Below are 24,908 nucleotides of genomic sequence, written 5' to 3'. Positions count from 1 at the left end.
ATAGTAATCTTCAGAATTTACAGACAAGTCTTTGCTCAACGTGCTTTTAAAGAGGCTACAAGGGACGTTCTCCCCTTGAATTGATAGTTTTCGAGACACGGCAGTTAGTACATCATTTATTACTTATGAACCACTGCGAAGAGGATCACCAGGCACCTCAGGGTGGGTTCAAACCACCAACTTTTTGGTTAGCAGCACAGCACTTAACCATTTGTGCACCGGGGGACTCCTATGTGATAAACAACCCTAAAGAGAACAGAGAAACCATTAAAAAATGTACTTGTTTGGTTTTGCTTATTTAGAAAAAGGCAATGAAAGAAATATATTTCTGACATCCAATTCTGGTATTTAACTCTTTAGTTTACCATTGGTTCAATGGTAAATCAGCAACTTTTCAAGCCTCTGGACCTCGTAGGTAGTAAGTCAGGTTCTAACGCATGTGGCCTCGAGGTGGGTCCCTTTTGAAATGTGTGAAGCTCAGCAGACCAGAGTTGGGGCCTCACTGTTGTGTGGGTTGAGCATTCTATTAGGTGATGCTTCCTGGATGTGTTAGTTTTGTCAACTTTTATAAACTTTTGCCTTTTTTCCCTTTATTTCTGTGAGATAAGACTTGTAAGCATAATTACGGCTTTCCTGTGTGATAGGGAGGCCTGGTGGGTTTGTTTTGGTTTTTCTGTGTCATCTTTGGAAAACCAGAGTTTCCCCATGTAACCTAATGGAAAGGTGCCTGCAATAAGTTATTTAGTTCTTATTGGTGTAGTGTCTTGTCATACCACAGATTGGTGGCAACAGAGTGACACTCGCCTTAACTGGTGGTTTGTATTACCAGATCGTATTTCTCAAAATGCGTATTTTGTTTTTGTTTTTGTTTGTTGTACGCTGTCGATTCCAAGTCATAGCAACCTTACAGCGACCCTGCTGGCGAAGTGGTTAAGAGCTCAGGCTGATAACCAAAAGGTCGGCAGTTCAAATCTACCAGTCGCTCCTTGGAAACCCTATGGGGCAGCTCTACTCTGTCCTACGGGGTCACAATGAGTCAGATAATGCTTATTACCAACCAAAAATTTAAATACACTCAATTGTAGTAAGCATGTGTTCCAATCCTGAAAATACACGCCATCAAAAAAAAAATTTTTTTTTTTAATTTGGTAACGAAAGAATTTTAACATATACGTCTTTTTCTGTATAAACACACAAAGAAAACCAACTAGGACATACACCTCATTTCCTTAAGGCACAAATAGACACTAAGTAACAACTATTATTAATATACTAATTTAAAAAGGATTCCATCATTATTATTTTCATATTAATTTATCTTCTCCATGAGAGAAGTTTTAACTCCCTTTGGTTAAATTACACTTACTTGTTTGAATGCTGCGTTTAAGAAAATATCAGAATCTTTTGGAAATTTTTACCCGAAAGTTCTAAAACTAATTACAACTAAGAAAAAGAGACTTGATTATATAAATTTGTGCGACAATTTCAAAACTAAAACAAATCATCTTTTGTAGAAGAATGGCATTCAAGGGATTCAGTGACCTGTCCCTTAAATAATTTCTTTAAAATATTTTGCATATTTATATGTGTGCAGGTATGAAAATGGGTCTACAGACTACACCAGGTTCTCAAAGGAGACCACAGGTCTCGGAAGCCACCAATGACTTAAACATGCTTTAATTTTAGTTTTTAAATAACACGTAGGATATTCTCAAAGAATTTATCTTTCATAAAATACATTCTGATTCCTTTTAATCCAGAGTTTAATTGGCAGGAAGGTTGTAAATACATATTTTCTATTAAAAATACAAAGCCAGGAAAAAATCTACAAATTGGATCTGGATTTGCAGGACCCAACCTGAGACTTTCGCCCTGACTCCATGAACAGTCTTTTTTGGAATTCTGAGTTCCAGCCCTCTGCGCTCCCTCCAGGTGAATCACCGTCTGATTCCTGCAGGTTCAGGAAATACTCTTTCCCAGTCTACAAATCTCACCTACTCTGAGATGTGAGTCATTTCTTTGAGCAAGAGAGCAAGTCGTTCCAGTTGTTCCCGCAGGAGAATCTGAAAGGGTGCCCCAGTGGACAATCTCAAGGGAGGTGGGGGAGCACCTACCTTCCCTATCGGGGGAGAAAATGGTTATTTTTTGTGCTTTACCGGAAAGCCCAGTTCTCTGCCAACCTCAGTTTTAAGGTTTATTCTTAACTAGAGGAGCCTGTTTCAACTTGAAGACACCACTATCAGGTGAATGGACAGCCAGCCACTGCAATGAAAGGTAAATGAAAAAAAAACAAAAACTTTTTTTTTTTTTTTTAATTTTCTTAAAAGCTGTGGTTAATAGGACCCTGTGCTGATTAAGACTGTAATTATACTTCTGCTTACACCTGAGGTGTGAAGGAAAAAGTAGAAACGAGAATGCTGTCTGAATGAGTCTGCTAAACCCTTTTTTGGAAAGAGCCACTTTCCAAAACAGGGGCCACATGCCCTTCCCAGATCTTCCCCATTTCCACCTCAGGCAGGCAGAAAATGGAAACCCAACAGTGCACCTTCAAGACAGGAGACAATGTTCTGATAATTATGTCTATTAAGTGATTTTTTAAAAAATCATATTGACTTTATTGGACGAGCAAGACCTAAAGTCCTTTAAATTGTTTCCCAAGACCCAAAACTTAAATGTATTTCACAATCCTTCATTCGCTTCTCTCTCGTGCGCGCGTGCTCTCTCTCTCTATATATATCTTCTGTCCCGGTTGCCTTTTTGATAAAAAGAATCTCAATCTTTTCATTGTACCACAAACAACAGGGCAATCCTCATTCTGATTCCACAAGAAATCATGTTAAAACATGTCAGGAAAGTCACTGAGAAAATTGCCTAGCTACTGACAAACAGCCTTGTAACAACAGCTTAACTTCGTTTCACATTCCAACTGTTGATGAAGTTTATGTTTCAGTCAGGAAAGCAAGAAGTAAACTCAGAGATTGGAACCCCATGAAGTTAGAATAAGTCTTTTGAAGGAGGTGGGGCTTAAAGGTAGAGTAACTTTTTGCTTCATTACATTAGATTTCTCTATGTCAGGATTTTATATCGTAGCCTCAAAGCTGAGTTGGCTTTCGTGTTAGTGATGTCAACATTGGTAACAGTTTCCTTTCGAAATCCTAGTTAGAGATTCCAATTTACTAGCAATATAAACAGCAAAAGTTTAGTTCTATAATGGAGCATATTTGGGGTGGGGAAAGAAAGACACCCTGCTGATACCTTATTTCATTATTATTTCTGATAATTCGAGGTTAAGTCTTTCCTTCGTTCCTCCACGATACTAATGATCAAGGATATGTGTTTCCTGAGTCCTTCAGCAAAATCCCACTGGAAAACTACTTTTTCAACGCCCATGTTGCATGGGGTAGCAGGGGTTGAGGAGAGGGGGCAAGAGGGGCAGTCTGGACTCCTGAATACCTTATTTACGGAGACAGCCTAGAAAAGGAAAGTCTAGTCAGAAGATGACAGCTATTTCTTGAATAGGCTGACAGAGAGTATGCTAAGAGGGTTTATTGCATTTGGGGATGTGGGTGGAAGAAGGAAGACTAAATCAGAAGGGATTTTTTTATTTAGGTTTGTATTGTTTGGGCCCTTCGGGGTCAGCCTGCTTCTCTTCCTTCCCTGACATCTCAGCTTTCACTTCCTTTAAGGACAAAATAATATTAACAGCAGCATCTAAGTACTGGGTTTTTACCAAACGCCAAGCTCCACTGTAAGATCTAATCAGGTTTCACTCCATTCAATCCTCACAACAATCTATGCACACAGTATGACAGAAAAGGACTGACACACAGAAGGGTTAAGTAACTTTTATAAGTGACAAATCTGCAATTTGAATCCAATACCTTTCCAATAAATTAAAATATATATAAATAATTTAGAACAGTCCTAACCCAAAACCAAATCAAACTCACTGCCACTGAGTCAACTCTGACTCACAGTGAACCTGTAGGACAGCATAGAACCACCCCTTCCCTTTCCACGAATTGGTGGTGGTGGTATTAGGTACCGTCAAGTCATTTTTCAACTTATAATGACCCCACGTGACAGAGCAGAACTGCCCCATAGGGTTTTCTTGGCTGTAATCTTTATGGAAGCACATTGCCAGGTCTTTCTCCCAAGAAGCCACTGGGTGGGTATGAACCACCAACCTTTGGGTTACCAGCTGAGCACTTAACCGTTGTACCACCAGGGCTCCTCTCCATTTAACTTCATCCCAGACAAGCACCCTCTCCAGTGTACTTACATACCTGTTTTATTTATTTGAACCCTGCCTTGTTCCACAAAATAGATTTGAGACAGTTTACAGAGATGTTTAATATGAAGTTAAGCCCAATAAGTTTTTGATAAGAAAAATGAGGCCTAGGGAAAAAAGGGGGGGAAATTAAAAGCCATGTGAGAGATGAGCTCTCCTTAAGGCACAAATTCCTATATATTTGACACCAGTGGACCGCAAACACAACCTGAAGGAGACAGACAACTCCAACAGGAAAACTCAAAGGTTTAATGATTCAGCATCAATAAGCTAGAGGCAGGTCTAAAAAACCAAAAACCCAAACCCATTGCCATCGAGTGGATTCTGACTCATAGAGACCCTATAGAATAGAGCAGAACTGCCCCATAGTCTCCAAGGAGTGCCTGGTGGATTCGAACCGCTGACCTTTTGGTTAGCAGCCAGAGCTCTTTAACCACTAGGCCACCAGGGTTTCCCAGGGGCAGGTCTAGAGGAACACTATTCTCAACATGTAGACGGGAAAGCAGCTTCTCCTATGGACCCTCACACAGCAACACCCTAACAGTAGGCATAGGGAGAAGGGTTGGAGGTACTAACTCGAAGTTCAACAGGAAACACCACTCTTTTGGAGCAGGAAGGCACGATGTGATGGGGACCAGGTACGTTGCTCACTTTAAATATTTTCATCATACTGCTCTTTCTAAGAAACTTTCTTAGAGTTTTTGAAGGGATATTCATCCCAAATTAAACACTATGCCCTATCGCCTAAAAGGACCACTAATGGCGCAGTGGAAAGTGCTCAGCTGCTAACCTGAGGTTCCAACCCACCAGCCGCTCCATCGGAGAACAATATGGCGGTCTGCTTCCGTCAAGATTACGGCCTTGGAAACCCTGTGGGGCAGTTCTCCTCTGTCCTGTAGGGTCCCTGTGAGTTGGAATTGATTCATCAGCAATGGGCTTCAGCCCTAAAATCCTATGTTGTTGTTAGTTGCTGTGAAGTCAGCTCTGACTCATGGCAGACCATGAGTTACAGAGCAGAGCGGCCCCATCGGGTTTTCTTGGCTGTAAATTTCACACCAGCAGATCACCACGTTGTTTTCTCCCACAGTACTGCTCAGTGGGTTCAAACAGCCAATCTTTAGATTAGCAGTCGAGCGAAAACAATTTTAACTGTCTCAAAGTCTCCTTTACGAGCTCATCATTTTCAGGTGAGGATGAAAACACCATCAAATTAGTGGAAATTAGTAAAAATGAGGCTGAAGTTTGGAGCAGGCATCAGATAACGTGGTTCCAGGTGCCGCTAAGACACTGGCAGAAACTCACAGGACACCTTGATATTAAAAACCCACTGCCACTGAGCTGATTCCAACTCACAGTGACCCTACAGGACAGAGTAGAACTGCCCCATAGGGTTTCCATGGCTGTAATCTTTATGGAAGCAGACTGCCACATCCTTCTCCCTCAGAGTGGCTAGTGGGGGAAAGATGTGGCAGCTGGGTGCTTAACCACTGCACCATCAGATATCCATGAAAATACTGGCAGATGCCTACAGAGATCAGATCAGATGAGAGAGGGTGCCATGTTTCGTGAAGGCCTAAGTGTTTGATAAAATAATCAACTAAGGCAAGGGATAAAATTAAAAACACTGGACCCTTGGGTACCAGTGTCATTCCATTAATTTGAATGACATGAAGATTTGAAATTGGAAGAATTAGGGTGGCTAACCTGACTTCCATTCCACTGGGAGAGGCCTTGAGAACACCTACCACGACATCCACAGCCTGGAAAACCAAAATGATTACCTTATTACAGTGGTGACAGTGATCACCACCACCACCACCATGAGGAATAATTATAACTCCTGAATAAAGCTTAAGCCCTAGAACGACCCTTCCAAAACAAGGATGAGTAACTACATAAGACTGTGAAAAACATTCCTATTTTCCTTAACAGGATGGCAAATTGTAATCAGACAACTAAAGCCTTTACCCAGGGTCCTGAATTCTGAGAATTTTTTTTAAGGGACCAGAAGTCCATCCGCGATGTATCTGGTTTAGAACACATTCACCTAAGACTACTGCTCTGATGACTGGAACGACAGCCCCTGGCTTCTCTGCCTGGCCTCCTGTAACCTGGTGATCCAGAATTTCTACCACCACCACCAGCACAGCTGCCATGAGTCAGTTCCAACTCCACGTGTGTTAGAACTGTGCTCCATAGGGTTCTCAATGGCTGGTTTTTGGGGAGCAGAATATCAGGCCTTTCTTCCGAGGTGGTTCTGGGTGGACCCTAACGTCCAACCTTTTGCAGTCGAGAGCATGTTAACCATTTGCACCACCCTGGAACTACTGACCCAGACTTTACCTACCTGTAGATTAGACCTTGCCTAAACAGAAAATAAATACAGACGTATCTACTCAGTGAACTGTAAAATTTGACTTAAATGAGTAATAGGGCTTTTACTACTAAGAGGAAAAAAAGGTAGTATTTGCCATGAATTACACCTTTATATAAAATTGATTTTGCACAACGTATCTCTCCAGATTCTCACAGCATCTTTGGAAGCTAGGACAGGTATTCATCATTCTCCCCCATGTCACAGATGTTGTTAGGTGCCATCGAGTCAGTTCTGACTCATAGCGCCCCTACGTACAACGGAACAAAACACTGCCCAGTGCTGCGCCATCGTAGGTGAGGAAGTACAACGCTTTGCTCGGGGTCAGGGTAAAATACTGAGTGAAGAAGTTAATACCTGTCCACTGAATCTAGGACACTTTCCATCAGCCAGGCCACTTCTGTCTTTCCACTCATCAACCAAAGCTGTAAAGCAGAGGCAGCCTGCTCTGGGGCCACAAAACCTTGACTTCATTTCCTTGCTTCGCCTCTCACTATCTTTGTGACATTGGGCAAGTTGCTGGATCCCACTGAGTTATAAGGTTATAAACATTATAAAGAAGCATTATCGGTAACAGAAAGACTGTTGGGAAATCCCCCAAATACTTAGAGATTAAATAAAGAAGCATCAGATGTAATTCTTGTCTTCAGGGAGTTTATACCCAGTTCACAACCTCCCCCTCCAAAATGTAAAAAAAAATTACAAGTGATGAAAGGTCACCTGAAAACCTAAATGTGAGCCAAATTCTGCTTAATAGCAGGCTACAGATATGAAACCATAACTTTGAAAAGAGAACTTCAGGGCAGCACCTGAAAAACCTGAATGAAGAGCTGCTCTGCTCTGGGTTCCAACATCTGTGGGCGACAGACTACAAGCGGGTACCAATGAAATGCCCTGTCTATGAATACAGTGACCTAATTCCCTTACAAAAGGAGGTGACTCTTAATGACTGAGCCAGCTTCTCTCCCAAAGCCCTCAGCAGAGGTAGATCTTAGGATTATTGGAGACATACACACACAGGTTTACGATGGGAAATAGTCTTAGATTATAAGCTATTCCGAAATGCAAGAGAGGCTGTATCTTTCCACAGTAACTCGCAACAGGTGGTTTCTGTAAACATCACGCCTTTAGCACTGAAATGTCAGGACTACACAGGTCACGTACCAGTTCAGTCCCGATGTGCAGTAAGAAGGTAATAAAATAAGCCGTCAATTCCGAAATTCTTACACTTTTGATCTGAGCTTCTATGGAAAAAACTGGAAAGTGGAGGACAAATAAGAGAGGTGGTGATATTACAACTCTGTCATTTGAAAACAATCACCACTGTCAATCCAAAAACTCAGCTGTGAAACTTGAATGGAATAACAAGACTCTGTGAGCCCCCGGGAGAGTTACGGTCTTGTTACTGCCTGGTGGGGAACACATGCCAGCTTCTCCCATCAAGGAAGAGTCTCCCCCAGCCCGGCCCAAATGACTTCCAGGTCAAGGTATCATCCGGTGAGTTTCAACAGCAGGCCAGGTCTGTGTGCTCAGTAGCCTTGAATGCTGACACTTCCCCTGGTCTTCCTAGTCCCCTTCCCAGGAGACAGCAGAGGTCTTGGAGCCCAACACACCTGGGTTCAAGTCCCCACTCCATCACTTACAACCCTTTCTTTTCTTGAGATCTGGAACCTTGGTCTTCAGCAATGTGAAGACTCCAGCAGGGAGCTGGGTATGCCCTAAACAATGGGACCTCCTGCCGTTATTTTTTCAGGGTTGCGAAGAAATACCTGCAAAATCATTTGAAAAGACTGCTAAGTGATGGTCACTAAAGCAGGAAAAATCCAGAGGGGGGAAGGGGATTAAGATACTTTTATACTCAAAGTAGAACATTTAATGTAGTGGTGAAGAGCTTGGCTGCTAACCAAAACGTCGGCAGTTTGAATCCACCAGCCGCTTCTTGGAAACCCGAGGGGCAGTTCTACTCTGTCCACAGCCACCTAAGATTAAATGATACAAGGACCAGGGGTTGCAGAATCAAGTGTTTGTAGGATCAAGCAGAGAATGCTCCTGAGTGAGGAGGACCCAGGAAGCCAGCAGAGAAGGCTGTGAGCACGTCCCTCATCGGGAAGGGGCAGCTAATACTGGTGGATTATTCATGATCAGGGCTGGCACACCTCATTTTTCATGACAGGATGTAGGTCTGGTTTCTTATGTGAAATTTCCTGATGTTTTCAACATCTTTCAGGCCAAGCAAAACTAAGTCGCCAGTTGAAAAGATCATCTGGTCTTTCAAGAGGTTGAGAGTAACACAAACCCCACACTGGCCTATACTTGCCCTCCTACTTCCTCCCCTCCAAAATAAACCTCCATAATCCTTCTTCATTTTTCTTCAGGGCAGTATAATAGAAAGAGCTGCCCCTTGAGTTTCAATCGGATCGGATCTGAATCCCAGCTCCATACTTTATTCGCTGTGTGAGTCAGGGCCAGTTAATTTAACTGTCTGAGCCGTGGGTCTTCCTCACCTGGGAAAGAAAGGAATCACACACCTAGGTCACAGAGTTGCTCTGAGGATTGCCAGAGAGCTCAAGTATCTATTTCAGGGTCCGAGACAAAGGAGACACTGAGCACACTAATCCTCTTCCGCCACCCTGATTGCAAAAAGACAGCTTGCAACCAACATCACAGAAACACAGTTAACGAAACAGCCAAAGGATGATATTGATAGGTGGCTGAGGAAAACAGAAGGTCTCTAAGCAGATAGCATCTAACCTTAGGAATGGCTGTGAAACCCCAGCCTACCACAGACATCACATTCTTGAGTGGTTTGATCAGCTCTCAGCTGCAGGAGCAGGCGGTGGTAGGACAGGATTCCCCACCATCGACGTGGTCCTGGAAGGGAGCCCTTTACTAGCACTGGAGGCAATCCTCCTTGCAACACCCTGCAGGTGTTGGGACATGCCGAGAGAGGATCCGTGGCTGAGCTGCAGTAAAAACCGCGCAGACCGTGAAGACAGACAGGCGGCAGAGGGAGGCTCAGAAACAACTTAAAGAAAGGGCCAGATCTTGGAGCAAAATGACAGTGAAGTGGCTCCTCCAAAGAGGAGCTGAGGCAGTTACTAAGCAAATTCTACTACGTGTCTACAACATAGGACAGGAACTTAGTCCCTACCATGTGCAACTGGGCCGACTGCTCTGTAAATGTCTCGTTTTAACCTCCTAGTCATCCTGCCATGAAAGTATTGTCATACCCATCTTACAGATGAGGAAACGGAGGGTCAGAGAGCTGGAAACCAGAGAGCTGGGATCAGAACCCCAGTCAGTCAGACAGCCAAGTCCTTGGTCTTTCGGCTCTACCCACTGTCACCATCCTCTGCTAGGCCAAGACCTCAAACAATAAGCATAATAAAATCTTCCCTCAGTCTTAGGCATAATAAGATCTTCCTCAGTCAGGTCTGTCTCTTCCTCCCAGTGCTCTCTCTTGCCCATTATAGGCATGTATTTTTTTGAGAGCTGTATGAAATCGCTGCCTCCGCTTCCTCACCTCACAAGCATTACTCAATTCTCTGTAATTAGACTCTGCCTTTCCCCTTCCTCCCAACACGCGCGCACACACACACACACACACACACACACACTGCCTGCAACACTGGCAAAGATGAACAATAACCTCTTGTTACTGAATCCCACCCAATGGCCCTTTTCTGTCCTATGTCACTTGACTTCCCTGAAGAACAAAACTAGTCACAACTCCTCACAAACTCTCATCTCTTGGTTCACATGATGCTATTCCTTCCAAACTCTTTACCAGTCTTTCAGGAACTCTCCTTTCCGCAGGGTTGCTCCTTAAAAATCTGTCGGCCCTTTCCTATTCTCCATCCACTGGCCAGTTTCCCCCTGGGCAATCTCATCCACTCCTGTAGCTTCATCTTTCACTTATCTTCCTACCTATCACCTATTTGACCCCCCAAATTTACATCACCAGCCAGAAGCACTTCCCCAGGCTCCAGGCCTATACCTTCAATTACCTAGTAGACACCTCCACATGGATATTACAGTTGTTGTTAGGTGCCGTTCAGTTGGTTCTGACTCAGAGAGACCCTATAGGCCAGAGTAGATCTGCCCCATAAGGTTTCCAAGGAGTAGCTGGTGGACTCAAACCGCGGAGCTTTTGATTAGCAGCAGTGCTCTTAACTACTAAGGCACCAGGGCTCTGCAGATATTACATCAAAAAAAAACCAAACCCACTCTCGTCAAGTCGATTCTAACTCATAGCGACCCTATAGGACAGAGTAGAACTGCCCCATAGAGTTTCCAAGGAACACCTGGCGGATTCCAATTACTGACCTCTTGGTTAGCAGCCGTAGCACTTAGCCACTATGCCACTAGGGTTTCCAGATAGTACACAGTCATCATGAAATCAACAAATCTAAATGGAACCCCACCCATCCCAATATGTGTTTCTCCTCTCGAGGGCCCTACGCCAGTGAAAGAAACCAACACCTAAATACCTGGGAGACCTCCAACACTCCCCTCCCTTTTCACCATTATCATCAGCCACCCATCCCTCAACATGCCTCCCATTTATCACATCTTTCCATCCCTCAATGCCACTGTCATCTTCCTACAGAGGACTGCATCTTATCTCTGGCCATACTCAGTATCACCACGTGCTCCCTTCCCACCCAACCTTCAGCAAGCCCGCCACAACCCAGCCATCAGCTGCCATGGAACCTTCCCCCTCAGCCAGGGCACTCCTGTCCTTCCACAGCATCCCAAACCTATCACTCTGCACTGGAATGGTCTGTTTACGTCTGGATCCTCAACTAGATTATAAATTCCTGGAGAACAGCCCAGTTGAGGGCAGGAACTCACCCTCCTTTTTACATTCCCAGGGCCCGGGACATGATTAGACTCTCACTAAATGTCTTTATGAAAGAAAGAGGCTGACACTGAAGGATAGGTAGTTATATTCAAGAAGAGGGAAAGAATGGGGGAAAAGGAGGTCCTTCAAGGAGCAGGAATGAGGAAAATCAGAAGGCCCTGGTGGCGCAGTGGTTAAGCGTATGGCTGCTAACCAAAAGGTTGGCAGTTCGAATCCACCAGCTGCTCCTTGGGAACCTTATGGGGCAGTTCTACTCTATCCTAGAGGGTCACTATGATTCGGAATCGACTGGACGGCAATGGGTTTGGCTTTTTTGGTAAACGCAAGGAATGCCCCGAGGATCAACAGTTTGCTTAAAGTAGAGAGCTTCCGATCAGCTTACAAACAATCTTGAATTTTATTTGAGCAAGGATTAATGGAAATAATGGAAGCAAAAAAAAAAAAAAAATGCTATTTACCTAACACTTATTTTGTAAATGCATATTTTAATTTAACCTCATAATGATGCTATTAAGCAGGTATTAATTGTCTCCACAATTCACTAGGTTAATTTTGGGGCAGATTCCCCCAAGTTTATCATCACTTTTTAACAATCAGAACCCAGCATGCTTTAGCTTCCTCACTCCATAATCTTCAACACTACAGAAATGACTCCTCATATTTGATTAGTAATTGTAGCTCAGAATTGCCCTACCATATAATGACTCGGGATTCGAGGGCAAAAGAAGGACATGGCTACATGTGTTGTATAGGAAGATTAATCTGGAAACAAGAAGGAGACATTTGAGAGGAAAGAACCTAGAGGCAGAAAGAGGAGTCAGTACAGTGGGCAAACATGAGACTCAGAGAGCCTCAGTCTGGAAGAGGACCACAGGGATACCCAGGAAGGCACAGAGCAAAGGCAAGGTATCGTCACAGAAGAATGGGCCAAGACTAGGTGAGGGAATGATGAGATGTGAGGGGCAAGGAAGAGGACGTATCAAATAAAGTAGTTAGATTTGAAACTCTGGTGGCCAAGAAATGAAGCCATATTCATAAAAAGGGATACGAGAAAAAGTTGTTTCTTTAGAGGAACGGAAAATGAGCTAAATTTTAAATATGTTGAGTTAAAGGACCAGAGAAATATCGGACACTCCACTGTAAAGAATGACTGAAGTCTGGGTAAGAGAGCGATCACAGAGTCATTACACAGAGGGGATGGCCGGGAGCCAACTGGACACCAGCTCCCTTGAAAACAAAGGCAACCGAAGAACTAGCGTCTGCAACCTCCATTTGGGTAAAGTGGAAGATAGAGAGAAGCAGAAGGAAGCTCTCAGGAGCCAGCAGACAACAGAACATCTCAATTCCCAAACCTGAATAACAAAGTTGATTCCAGAAATCCAAATAATACGTGTCAGCTAATTAAACCCCCAACTCTTCCATATACTTTTAACAGAAATTATTAAGAAAATGGGAACATGGATTGTCCAAAATATACAAATCACCACCATTATCAGGTGTCTCTGGATACTGGAGTCAATTCCGAAAGAAGAGAGGCAAAAATGAATTATAGAGATCGTTTAGGTAGTGCCCCTCACCAGCACCAAGAGGTAAAGCTCCTGCCACGGGTACTTCATACATCACTATCTTCTTAAACAGAGGACAGGGAACGTGCTGTCTTATGTTCTTTTTTCTTGGTCTTGATAAGTCTTCCATTATTGCACAGTCAGTTGCTAGCTTAGTTTTATTCCTTTTCTTTTCTGTGTTCTCTCTCTCTTTTTAAAAAAGCTTTATTGAGGTTGAGGTTTAGATGCTATAATTTCCACCCATTTTAAGTGTACAACACAATGACTGTTAGTCGATTTAAAACACTGTGCAACCTTCACCGTACCCAGTTTTTATCCACTTAACGAGACCTGTCATGCCCTTCACATTTAATCTTAGCTCCCCAGCAAACACGGATCTACTTTCTACCTCTACGGATTTGCCTTTTCTGGACACTGAATCTAAATGGAATTGTACAATGTGGTCTTTGTATCTGGCTTCTTTCCCTTAGCAAACTGCTTCTGAGGTTCACCCATATTGTAGTATCCATCAGTATTTCATTCCTTTTCATCGGTGAACAGTATTCCATTGTATGGACAGGCATGTTTCGCTATTGTGACTAGTGCTGCTATGGACATTCATATACAAGTCTTTGCGTAGACGTATGTTTTCATTTCTCTCGGGTAGATTCCTAGAAATGGAATTGCTGTGTTGTATGGTCAATTTACACTTAACTTCTTAAGAAACTGCTGAACTGTTTCCACATTGGCCTTATCATTCCACATTCTCACCAGCAATGTAGGAAGGCTCCTGTTTCTCCACATCCTTGCCAACACTTATTACTGTCCGTTTCTAATTTATGGCCATTCTAATAGGTATAAAATGGTACCTCATTGCCATTTTAATTTTAATTCCTTAATGAGTAGTGAAGGAGCTCTGATGGAACAGTGGTTAACCGCTCAGCTACTAACCCAAAAGCTCAGCAGTACCAACCCACCAGCCGCTCCACAGGAGAAAGATGTGGCAGTCTGCTTCCATAAAGGTTACAGCCTTAGAAACACTACAGGGCAGCTCTACTCCATTAACAACAACAACAAAAAAAAAGACCTTTTGAGTGCCCGCTACACACCAAATACTACAGAGATTCAAAGCAAAGCATGGATTTAAAAAAAAAAAAAAACAAGCTCATTGCCATCGAGTCAATTCTGACTCAAAGCAACCCTATAGGATGACCTGCCCCATAGGGTTTCCAAGACTGTAATCTTTATGGAAGCAGACTGCCACAGCTTTCTTTCATGTTGGGTTCGAAATGCCAATCTTTCATACAGCCAAGCACTCAGGCACTGTGCCACCAGGGCTCTCTAAGGCATGAATAGAGCATCTAAGTTCTCAAAAGAGCGATCTGGGGGCAGAAAAGGAAAGAAGTGAACATTTGAAAAGCGCTGTTCCCATCTTCTACCAAATCAAGTACCCTAACTACATGAGATTCTAAGGAAGGGATGGACGCTGTGGCAGGAGAAGAAATAATTCGGACCTTTCCACCTGCTGGAAAATTCTTACAGAGACTTTTGCCTCCAATGTGCTCTTTCCCTGCTGACCTGGCAAATGGCAGGAACAAGAGTAACAGCTTACACCAGCCACAAGTTTGCTTTGTACTAGGGGAACGGGTTACTTGGGTTCTCTTAGCAGCTGTACAATATGAGAGTGACATCAGTGACGGGACATGAAAGCTCCACATGGTTTCATTTCATGAGAAAAAGAGCGACTTCCCTTATAGCAAGCCGTTCCGTAAGCACGTTTTACTTCAGCAGCTAGCTTTCCAAAAACCGTTCTCAGGATTTCTCTTTCATCCACACCTGGAGAGAGCTTGAAAACAGAGAACAGTCGGGGCTGCTGAAGGAGAAGTGGGGAAAACGGTGTGTGATCTCAGGTAATCTTTGTTAAAATGTTATGGGAGTGTGATGCTCTGAAAGGCTAAGTGACACCAGTCACTGAAACCCCATTTAATTATCCTTTCCTGGCCAAACTTTCAGGTTGGATGGAATACAGTCCTCAGAAAGAAATACGGGTACTCACTAGGCAAACATTCAAACGATAATTCAATTCTTACATGGGAACCTGTATTTGGGGAGTACTATAAACTCATGTGAATTTCATTCCTTATAGAGATTTGGTGCAGTGGTTAAAGTGCTCAGCTGATAACCAAAAGGTCGGTGGTTCGAACCCACGAGCTGCTCTGAGGGAAAAAGATATGGCAGTCTGCTTCTGTAAAGATTTACAGCCTTGGAAACCCTACGGGGCAGTTCTACTCTGTCCTACAGGGGTTGCTATAAGTCGGAATCGACTTGAAGGCAGTGGGTATGGTTGGTTTTTTCTTTTTTAATCCAAATCCAGAAAGGTCAAGTAACTTGTGGAGGTCACGCTGCTGGTTAGTGTAAAGTCAGAACCAGAACCCCAAAGATTACAAGAACAGGATGTTCAATGCACTCTTACATATATCAGTGCTAAATCTTTAAAAACTTCAAAAAAAAAAAAAAAGCAATATCCAAGTGTAAATTAAAAAAAAAAAACACCCAAACTTGTCACTGTCAAACGGATTCCAACTCCTGGAGATGTCACGTGTTAAAGAGTAGAGCTGCTACACAGGGTTTTGTTGGCTGTAATCTCGACGGAAGCAGTTTGCCTGCCTTTCTTTCCTGGAGCCACTGCGTGGGTTCAAACCGCCAATCTTTAGGTCAGCAGCTAATCACAAGTTCCGTCGCACACGCGTTCAACTATATATAACCAGCTGCTGCTGAGTCGATGCCAACTCGTGGATACCCCATGTGTCTTACAGTAGAATTGTGCTCCGTAAAGTTTTCCATAGTGGGTTTTTCAAAAGTAAATCACCAGGCCTTTCTTTCGAGGATCCTCTGGATAGACTTGAATATCCAGCCTTTTGATTAGCAGCCAAGTACGTTAACCATCTGCACTACCCAGGGACTCCTGCAACTACATATTCTAAGATTGAAAAAAAAAAAAGGGACAGGATGATGCAAAGTGTGGTATCACATTGAGGAAAGCAATTTGGCCTTTGTTCTTGATCCTCTGGAGCCACATGAGGCTAATAAATGGAAGCTGACCAGGCCAAGAGCGGCCGCTTGGGGGCCAATGCTGACTAAGCCCTAGAGGCATGACGAAATCAATCATGATCATATGGGGAAACTGATAAGAACCCTGAAGCATAAGGCTCAGCAGAGCTTCCTGTTTGGTGACCATGCATGGGAGAGGGTAGCACACTCCTCTCTGAGACATGGAAATTCCGCACTGTGATTTCTCTCAGACCTCACCCCATGCGTCTCTTTGTTTATAGCCTTTTTGGCTATAATAAAGTTGTAGCCATTAGTACGGTGAGTCGTTTGAGCAAATTAACGTACCCACAGGAACAGTGAGAGCCAGCAGTGACAGCATTTGGGTGATGTGAAAGAAGGTATCCTAACTTGTCAGCTCTGACCCAGCTCTGGGTGGTTAGGAAAGGAGAGAGAATATGTCACGTGAGTGACTGGCCTGGAGGATGGAGACGTGGGAAGGTGGGGACTGGAACCATTTTCACACTTTGGGAGTTGGATTCATGGTGACCCATACCACGCAGCAACAAAGGTGGGATTTGACCATCTTGCTCCTTGTTTAGCACAGGGAGGAGCGGGGATGAGAAGGCAGATAAGCCAACACCTGCTCCATGCATTTTTGAACCCAGGTTCTGATAAGCGCCTCATGTATTATCTCACATAATCCTTATTACATCCCGTGGGATTATTATTATGATTTCCATTTTAGAGACGAGGACACTGAGTCATAGAGACATGAAGTAACTTTCCCAAGGTCACAGTGACATCCAAATGGAGAGTACAACCTCCACAGAAATGATCCCTAACTCATACAGGCTGAAAGAGGGCATAGAAACAGATACCTCTTGTGTGGCACAGATGTTCATATCCAAAGAGTATGCCATTTTCTGAATCATAGAGGTATATACATTTCCTTTCATTGGAAATGGAGCCCTAGCGGTGCAGTGGTTAAGAACTCAGGCTGCTACTAACCAAAGGGTTGGTAATTCGAATCCACCAGCCGCTCCTTGGAAACCCTACGGGGACAGTTCCACTCTGTCTATAGGGTCGCTATGAGTTGGAGTTGACTGGACAGCAATGGGGTTTTGGTTCCCATTGAAAACACCAAAATACTGTACATTCAAATTCGTTCCCACTTTTTTTTTCTTTTTTCTCTTTTTCTCCAGAAATCAAACAAGGAGTAACCTATGCTAGACCCAAGCTTCAGCTGTCTCCGAGTGTTTCCTGACACACATTTTTGCCTACCGTCCATCACAACGGAAAAATGGGATTCAACGTGACGCTGACAAAACCACCAGGTAAAACCACAGGGAAAGACGCAGGGAGACTTTACTTCCATCAATAACTGTCATTTAAACTGTGTGGCACTGGGTCTTTGACAGCCACAGAGCAAAAGGGCAAAAGAAACCAGCGTTTAGCCTTAACTACAGAACAGCAAACATGCAGGACCGCATTAGTGACATCAACTTAACTTGCGATCACTTAGTCTTGAACCGTTTCATCCAGAGACCAGCTCTAAAATTAATACTAGGATTAAACCAATAAAATTTTTAAACCCAAGCTGAAGTTCATTATTACTGTCCAGACTTAATATTCTAAACCAAGGTTCACTGATGTTCCCCGGAGGCCAAAGACAACATCTACCTCCTCTACTAGGTAACTAGTTAGAAAGCTATCACACAAAGGCTGCTGTGGTAGTGACACCCATGATTTGCATGACTTTAGCATCTCACGCCCATCTGGCAGGTAGAGCAGTGACATACTGTTGATACGGTCACATTCTGTGCCAAAGGCTGACGTGCCCAATGAGCAATCGCACTGCAAAATTACTGAAGGCAGCATCACCAAGATTCTGCAGCACTTTAGCATTCACAACGTGGCTGCTACTAAGACAGGCTGTAACCGATGCCTTCTGTTAGACAACAAACACCTACTAAGTACTACATACTGTGGGTGACCCAGCAAAACAGCTAGTACCTACTCCATTCTACAAAGCCGTTAAGTGACCAGGCTAGCTCTACCCAACAGGACCTTCTGCAGTGATGAAATGCTCCGTTTGTGGTGCCCAGCAAAGCCACATGTGGCTACTGAGGAGCTTACATGTGGCTAGGACAATGGAAAAACTAAACTTTGAGTTGTATTTCATTTTATTTAAATTTAAAAAGTCACAAGTGGTTTGTGCTTTTATCTGGCTACGAAACTCATGCAGCCCCCCAACACATACACACAATATCCCCCCTACGCACACACACAATATCCCCCTACACAGACACACACACACATAATATCCCCCGCTACACACACACAAATATCCTCTCCACACACACACACTATCCCCCTATACACACACACAATATCCCCCCTACAGACACACACAGTACCCCTCTACACAGACACACACACACACAAATATCCTCCCTACACACACACAGTATCTCCCCTACACACACACACAATATCCCCCCCTACACAGACACACACAAACACACAATATCCCCCCTACACAGACACTCAAATACACAAACGTACAGACACATGACACCAAGGCACAAAATTATCTACCATGGAACTACAGTTCTTACATCATGGCATTTGTCAATTTGTCAACAGGAGTTGAGAGGAAAAAATACATTTTTACTTGAATTATCACTCTGTATCAAGTCCTATGCTAAACAATACAGGGAATGCCATCCTAGTAAACAAGGAATATGTGAGAAAACAGTCTTTACACTGTAAAAACAGCTTTTAATTTCCTCTTAATTGAATCCCAAATCTACCGTCATTGAAAATGTTCCCTAACTTGGCCAAGTTCTTCACAGGCAGTGAAGAACAACATGCCTGGAAGGCCGTTTGCTTTTAATGGTCTGAACAGAAACACTGCAAGGGGAAGTGCTTCTGAGCACACCCGCACTTTCTGGAGAAACTTGGGAGTAATCACAGAGAAAAGAAGAAATGATGGCACTGGCAGAAAAGAACATGACATAAACCTAATTCCAAAGAAACCAACCAATCAAATAAAACTCTCTATATTAAGTTTTGAGCCTTCCAGAGCAATTCACACCATATTATTTCACAAAATAACCCGTAACAGGCTTCAACCACCCATTTGTTTAAGCTGCATTGTAAATGTGCAATTTGTGAATAAAGTAATAACTGGATCCAGGCCTATACCACAGAATTAAGAAGTCCTATATTCCAGAACATTAATCCCAAACATATACTAAGGAAGCAGATACAAGAAGTACAAGATCAGCAAGTTGAACACCAGACTGTCTCAAAGCCACAAAACAGCTCAATAACCACCCTGGAATGAGGCCACTCTCACTTGGAATTTTTTCTTTACGAGACACAGAATACACACGGGGACTTTTTGACACTCTGATTTCAGGCTCTATCTTCAGTAATAACCATACTTGTTACGTAAATCATCATTTAATAAGAGTGCTTGTTCATATAATTAATACTTCATAACGATACACTATGCACCCCTTGAAGTATGGGTTCTTCCACTGCACAGTGAACATGCACAGCTTTCTGCAGGCAGCTCCGACGAGCCAACACAAGGGACTGAAATACTCCGTGTCTACCATACTCCCACTGCCATGGAGTCGATTCCACCTCCTAGCAACCGTACAGGATAGAGCAGAGCTGCCCCATGGGGTCTCCACGGCTGTAATCTTTACAGTAGCAGACTGCCACATCTTTCTCCCATGGAGTGGCTGGTGGGTTCAAACCACCAACCTTTCGGTTAGCAGCCAAGCGCTTAACCACTGCACCACCAGCATTCCTTCTTGGAATGCTACTGGAGTGTATTATTCTATTAGCGTTTGCTTTGAAAACCAACTCATAAGCCATCATTTCAGGAGATGACAGTTTCAGGCTGTGCCCTTCAGCTAGACGTTCCATCCTGATAAAAACTTGTCTTCTCTCTACTTGCGCTAGGGATCTATTCTGGGTTAGAAGAAAGTGACTGATAATAGTTTAATTGGGTAAATTGACTCAATGAAGTGTCTTAACCCTGTGAAAACTGCACATCTTTGGAATCTTCTCACGGTGTTAACGCTGACATGGGTCTTCCGGTGCAGAAGCAGTCAAAACCGCAACACTTCATCAAATCAGACCAGGCTGGAAGAATACCGTTCAAGACAATATTTGAAACTGACAGCAGAAACAGAGATGGCAGCTGAATCAGGCATTTTAAACTCATCAAGCTTAATAATGCTCTGGGTCTCCTAACAGGCTAGTCCAGGTATAAATTACTAGCCTCTGTAAGGATATGTAAGCCAGGGAAACCAGTTTTTAAAAACAGTCACAGCAGGAAATAAAAGGCAAAGAATTAGAAAGAGAACCAGGTTACTCACGGAAAGCTTACACTTAAATTTCAGCTGGCAATTTAAGAACCTGTTTTTGGATTATAATCATCAAAACTCTATTCCCTGTTTCACGTCTTCAAAGGAGGAACCCCGATATATACTAAACTGCCTGTCATGTAGGGAAATACGGGTGAAACTCAGGCTGTTACCTCTAAAATAAAATAATCATAAAACATGATTGTAATTGCAGCCAATATTATCAGTTAGCAGAAAGTAAAAACACATAAATGGCCATTCTGGTAGCCCTGCACCCAAAAAGTACATTCGTAAATTGTATTAGCTCAGGTTCTACAAAAAACAGATGACAAAATGTGATTGGAGAGCCCAGAGATTTATTAGGGGAAAAACCTGCAAGGGGAATGCAGAGGGACCCTGAGGAGGCTGGGAAAACCTTAACTACAGTGCAGGTCTGACCCCAGTGCAGGAGAGAGGGAAGGAAGGAAGGTTGAGGAGAAAGGGTCAGACTATAGGGAAGTTTTCAAGAACGTTTTGAACAGATGGATGAGGCATTCCGCAGCCAAAGTTGTTCATCAAAGGAGCCTCTCTTCTTGCAGGAATGAGCCGTCTTAGGACCTGTGTCACGCTCAGCTACAGGCTGGGAGTCGACCACGGGAATCACGGCGTTGGGACAGAGTGGTGGTAGAGTCAGAGCACTGCAGCTGGAGCTGTCCATCGATTAAGCCCCCGGCAGTAGATTTGCGAGGCCCATTTTCATATATGGACATGAAGCAAATGCTCATAAACCATTTCACTGATCACATGACAGCATGGGGTATAGTACAGGTTTTTAGTAACATGAACTAAAATCTCCAGAGAAGCAAAAAATGTTAAAAATTCACAGAATAGATGCAATAGGTATAACTCGGCCTTATGCCTAAGAATGCACCAGCCTAGATTTCTTTTTAACAAGCTGTCCTCTTTGAAAACACTTAGCTAGTATGAACAATAACAAATAACATTTTTCATTGGACTAAGGAGAAAGTCTTTACTTGTAGATATTCTTAATTACACAAACACATCTTAATGAGAAATATACCATGGCATATAAACATGTACGATAATCAGCATTAACCTTCCTACCTACCTACCTACAACTCAAAGTCTACTAAGGTAAACATGAACCTCAGAGATTAACCAAGTCACATCTACCTAGAAATTTTTTTTTTTTTAATCTATTACTCTGGAAGACAGTAAGTTTTCCTTTGTTTTTTTGTTTTTAAGCAAATATTTTAAATTTACTCCTAATAATAGCCCCTAAAGGTTCGTAAGTACTATAAGAAAGACAGAGATGAAAAACTCAAAATGATCCACTAGTTTCGCTCCTTCCCAACTCTTATCGACCCTATACGGCATCCAACTGGGGCGGGTGGAGGATTTATTTTAGAGACTGTATCAAAGACTACACTGAAATCAATAACAATGCGCTGGCCATTTTATTTTTTTGTCACAGGAAATTTCCATTTCCTACCCCCAGATCTTGTTGACTCTATTCGTTGTCAAACACCGCATTAAAAATCAAGATAATGTACAGTGGTGTATTTATTCTCATTTTCAAAAAGTTAGCACAGGGAATCAGAAAAATCAGTTTTTACTCAACAACAACAACAAAAATCCATTACTCAAAGATAAAAGGGTCAAGGGACTTCAGTGTGTGCGAGTACGTGTGAGCTGTGTGTGTTGCAGCGGGGGCACCAATTCCTTGGCCACGTTAAACATAAACAATGTACTAACTTGACTGTTTCAATCGCTGATGTCATTTTTCAACTCGCCCCGAACAGCGAGGGTCCCGTCTGTAAGGCAGCCTTGTAGTCGTGGGGCGTGCATGCAAAGCGCTGACGTCATGTCTTCCTGCTTCTCCTACAGACCAGGAGCTGCCCGGCCAAGGGAGTTACGCTCCAAGTAACGTGAGTGACGGACCCGGAAAGAACGCCACCGCCCACAACGAGTTCGACACTGTCATCTTGCCCGTGCTTTACCTTGTCATATTCGTGGCGAGCATCTTGCTGAATGGTCTGGCAGTATGGATCTTCTTCCACATTAGGAATAAAACCAGCTTCATATTTTATCTCAAGAACATAGTGGTTGCTGACCTCATAATGACACTGACATTTCCCTTCAGAATAGTACACGATGCAGGATTTGGACCTTGGTACTTCAAGGTCGTCCTCTGCAGATACACCTCCGTTCTGTTTTACGCAAACATGTACACCTCCATCGTGTTTCTGGGGCTGATAAGCATCGATCGCTACCTGAAGGTGGTGAAGCCGTTTGGGGACTCCCGGATGTACAGCATAACCTTTACCAAGGTCTTATCTATCTGCGTTTGGGTGATCATGGCTTTTCTGTCCTTGCCGAACATCATCCTAACGAACCATCAGCCGACTCAGGAAAATATTCACGACTGCCTGAAACTGAAAAGTCCCTTGGGAGTCAGATGGCATAAAGCAGTCATTTACGTCAACAGCTGTGTGTTTGTGGCTGTGCTGGTGATACTGATCGGCTGTTACATAGCCATATCCAGGTACATCCATAAATCCAGCCGGCAGTTCGTAAGTCAGTCAAGCCGGAAACGAAAGCACAACCAGAGTATCAGGGTGGTCGTGGCCGTGTTTTTTACGTGTTTTCTACCCTATCACTTGTGCAGAATTCCATTTATGCTGAGCCACCTGGACAAGCTTTTAGATGAATCTGCACACAAAATCCTGCATTACTGCAAAGAGATGACCCTTTTCTTGTCGGCATGCAATGTGTGTCTGGATCCAATCATTTACTTTTTCATGTGCAGGTCGTTTTCAAGAAGGTTATTCAAGAAATCAAATATCAGGACCAGGAGCGAAAGCATCAGATCCCTGCAAAGCGTGAGAAGATCCGAAGTCCGCGTATATTACGACTACACAGATGTGTAAAGGGGACGTGTAGGGGACGCAGGCCACCAGGCCTTCTTCTCCCTGGTGCCGAAATGGATGTGTACACAGTGTAAATAAACATTTCTTTTGATTACCCTTGCTTGAGCCTATCAAAATATGGATAAAATGGTGTCAACTTGGGGCATGACTTGGAACCGAGATAAACAAACGTAAAGGCCCAGCGAAAGTCCAATGAACAAGAAGCGGTGGGTGGCTGAACGGCAGCTTCCCCACCCAATGTTTAAGGAGCAGACGGAGGCGCAGGGAGAGCCTCGGCAAAGCCTGCTCGCTGCAGCCTTCTCTCCCCCAGGACCCACTGCTGCGGCGAAGCCGCTTTTGCGGAAAACAGCAAGTACAAAGAAGAGAATCCACTTAGCTTTGGGGTCCAAAGTTTGGGCAATAAATGGATGTTTTTGGCACAGCTTATTCATTGCAAATATAATTCAGTAAAATATTGATTACTGAAGGAGCCCGGGTGACGCAGTGGTTAAAGAAATCAACTGCTAACCAAAGGTTGGTGGTTTGGGGGCTTCTCAGGAGAAAGAAGTGGCAGTCCGCTTCCGCAGTATTTACCACCTTAGACATCCTATGGGTTCGCTATGAGTCGGAATCAACTCTACAGCAGGGGGTGGGTTATTGATTACCAGGCTATCCCCAATTCCATCTATGACCCGTCTAGGATCTGTGGCCGGCATCCCTCACTGTGTTAATCAATGTCTTATGCACAGTGACAAAAAACCTTTAGGGTGGGTGGGTGGGTGCGCGGGGAACACAAAGTTCCTCTATGTTTTTTAAACGGTGTATTCAAAAGATCTAATGAAGTGATTTTACACTCAGGCTGCTACTGTGTCAATTCATCTCGTTGATACAATGGCTGCAACAATGGGCTCAGACACAGCAAGGATTTTAAGGATGGTGCAGGACCAGGCAGTGTTTTGTTCTGCTGTGCATAGGGTCGCTATGAGTCAAAACCGACTCGACGGCACCTAACAACAACAACAACAACAAATTTTGGCTATTTCAGGGGAAAAAATGTGATTAAATATTAAGACAAGTGGATTTGGGATATAATATACTGGATATACTTTTCCCATTATACCCTGTGCTATATTTGAATCCTCATGGGCTAAGGGCAGAGAAAATAATATGAGGCTCAGTTAATGAGGAAGTATAGTTAGTTCATCAAACAGCTATTTAATAGTCTCTTTAGTTGGGTGTTTTTTTTAGTTTAGGGAAACTCTTAGCAAGATAGTCTTCCCTTTAAACTATCTCCCACTTTTTTTTTTTTTTAGTTGGGTGTTTTTTTAGTTTAGGGAAACTCTTAGCAAAATAGTCTTCCCTTTAAACTATCTCCCACTTTTTTTTTTTAGTTGGGTGTTTTTTTAGTTTAGGGAAACTCTTAGCAAAATAGTCTTCCCTTTAAACTATCTCCCACTTTTCATAGGGATACAACCAGTTAAAACACAATC

At 43.3% G+C, this 24,908-nt stretch overlaps 2 protein-coding genes across 18 annotated transcripts in view; one reads left to right on the top strand and one right to left on the bottom strand.

Moving 5' to 3' along the window:
* Positions 1–24,908, bottom strand: part of MED12L (mediator complex subunit 12L) — a 352,938-nt gene that overhangs the window by 118,609 nt on the left and 209,421 nt on the right. The gene's annotated exons all lie outside the window — the stretch shown is intronic.
* Positions 14,201–24,172, top strand: GPR87 (G protein-coupled receptor 87). Of its 2 annotated transcripts, XM_023555408.2 has the most exons (3): positions 14,201–14,983; positions 17,327–17,458; positions 22,397–24,172. In XM_023555408.2, exons 2-3 carry the CDS (start codon positions 17,425–17,427, stop codon positions 23,437–23,439), a joined length of 1,077 nt encoding a protein of 358 aa, XP_023411176.1. In that variant the 5' UTR covers positions 14,201–14,983; positions 17,327–17,424; the 3' UTR covers positions 23,440–24,172. The 2 variants fall into 2 exon arrangements, with proteins under 2 accessions (XP_023411176.1, XP_064131679.1); XM_064275609.1 differs by lacking the exon at positions 14,201–14,983 and having other exon boundaries at positions 17,158–17,458.

Source organism: Loxodonta africana, chromosome 23, assembly GCF_030014295.1.
Source record: "Loxodonta africana isolate mLoxAfr1 chromosome 23, mLoxAfr1.hap2, whole genome shotgun sequence".
NCBI lineage: Eukaryota > Metazoa > Chordata > Mammalia > Proboscidea > Elephantidae > Loxodonta > Loxodonta africana.
The sequence above is the reverse complement of the archived record's forward strand: the minus strand, read 5'-3'. Positions and strand labels throughout refer to the sequence as shown.

Coding starts and splice junctions, on each gene's coding strand:
- GPR87 (XM_023555408.2), top strand. CDS start 17,425: ATGGGATTCAACGTGACGCTGACAAAACCACCAG. Junction 17,459..22,396: donor GACGCTGACAAAACCACCAG/GTAAAACCACAG, acceptor CTTCTCCTACAG/ACCAGGAGCTGCCCGGCCAA.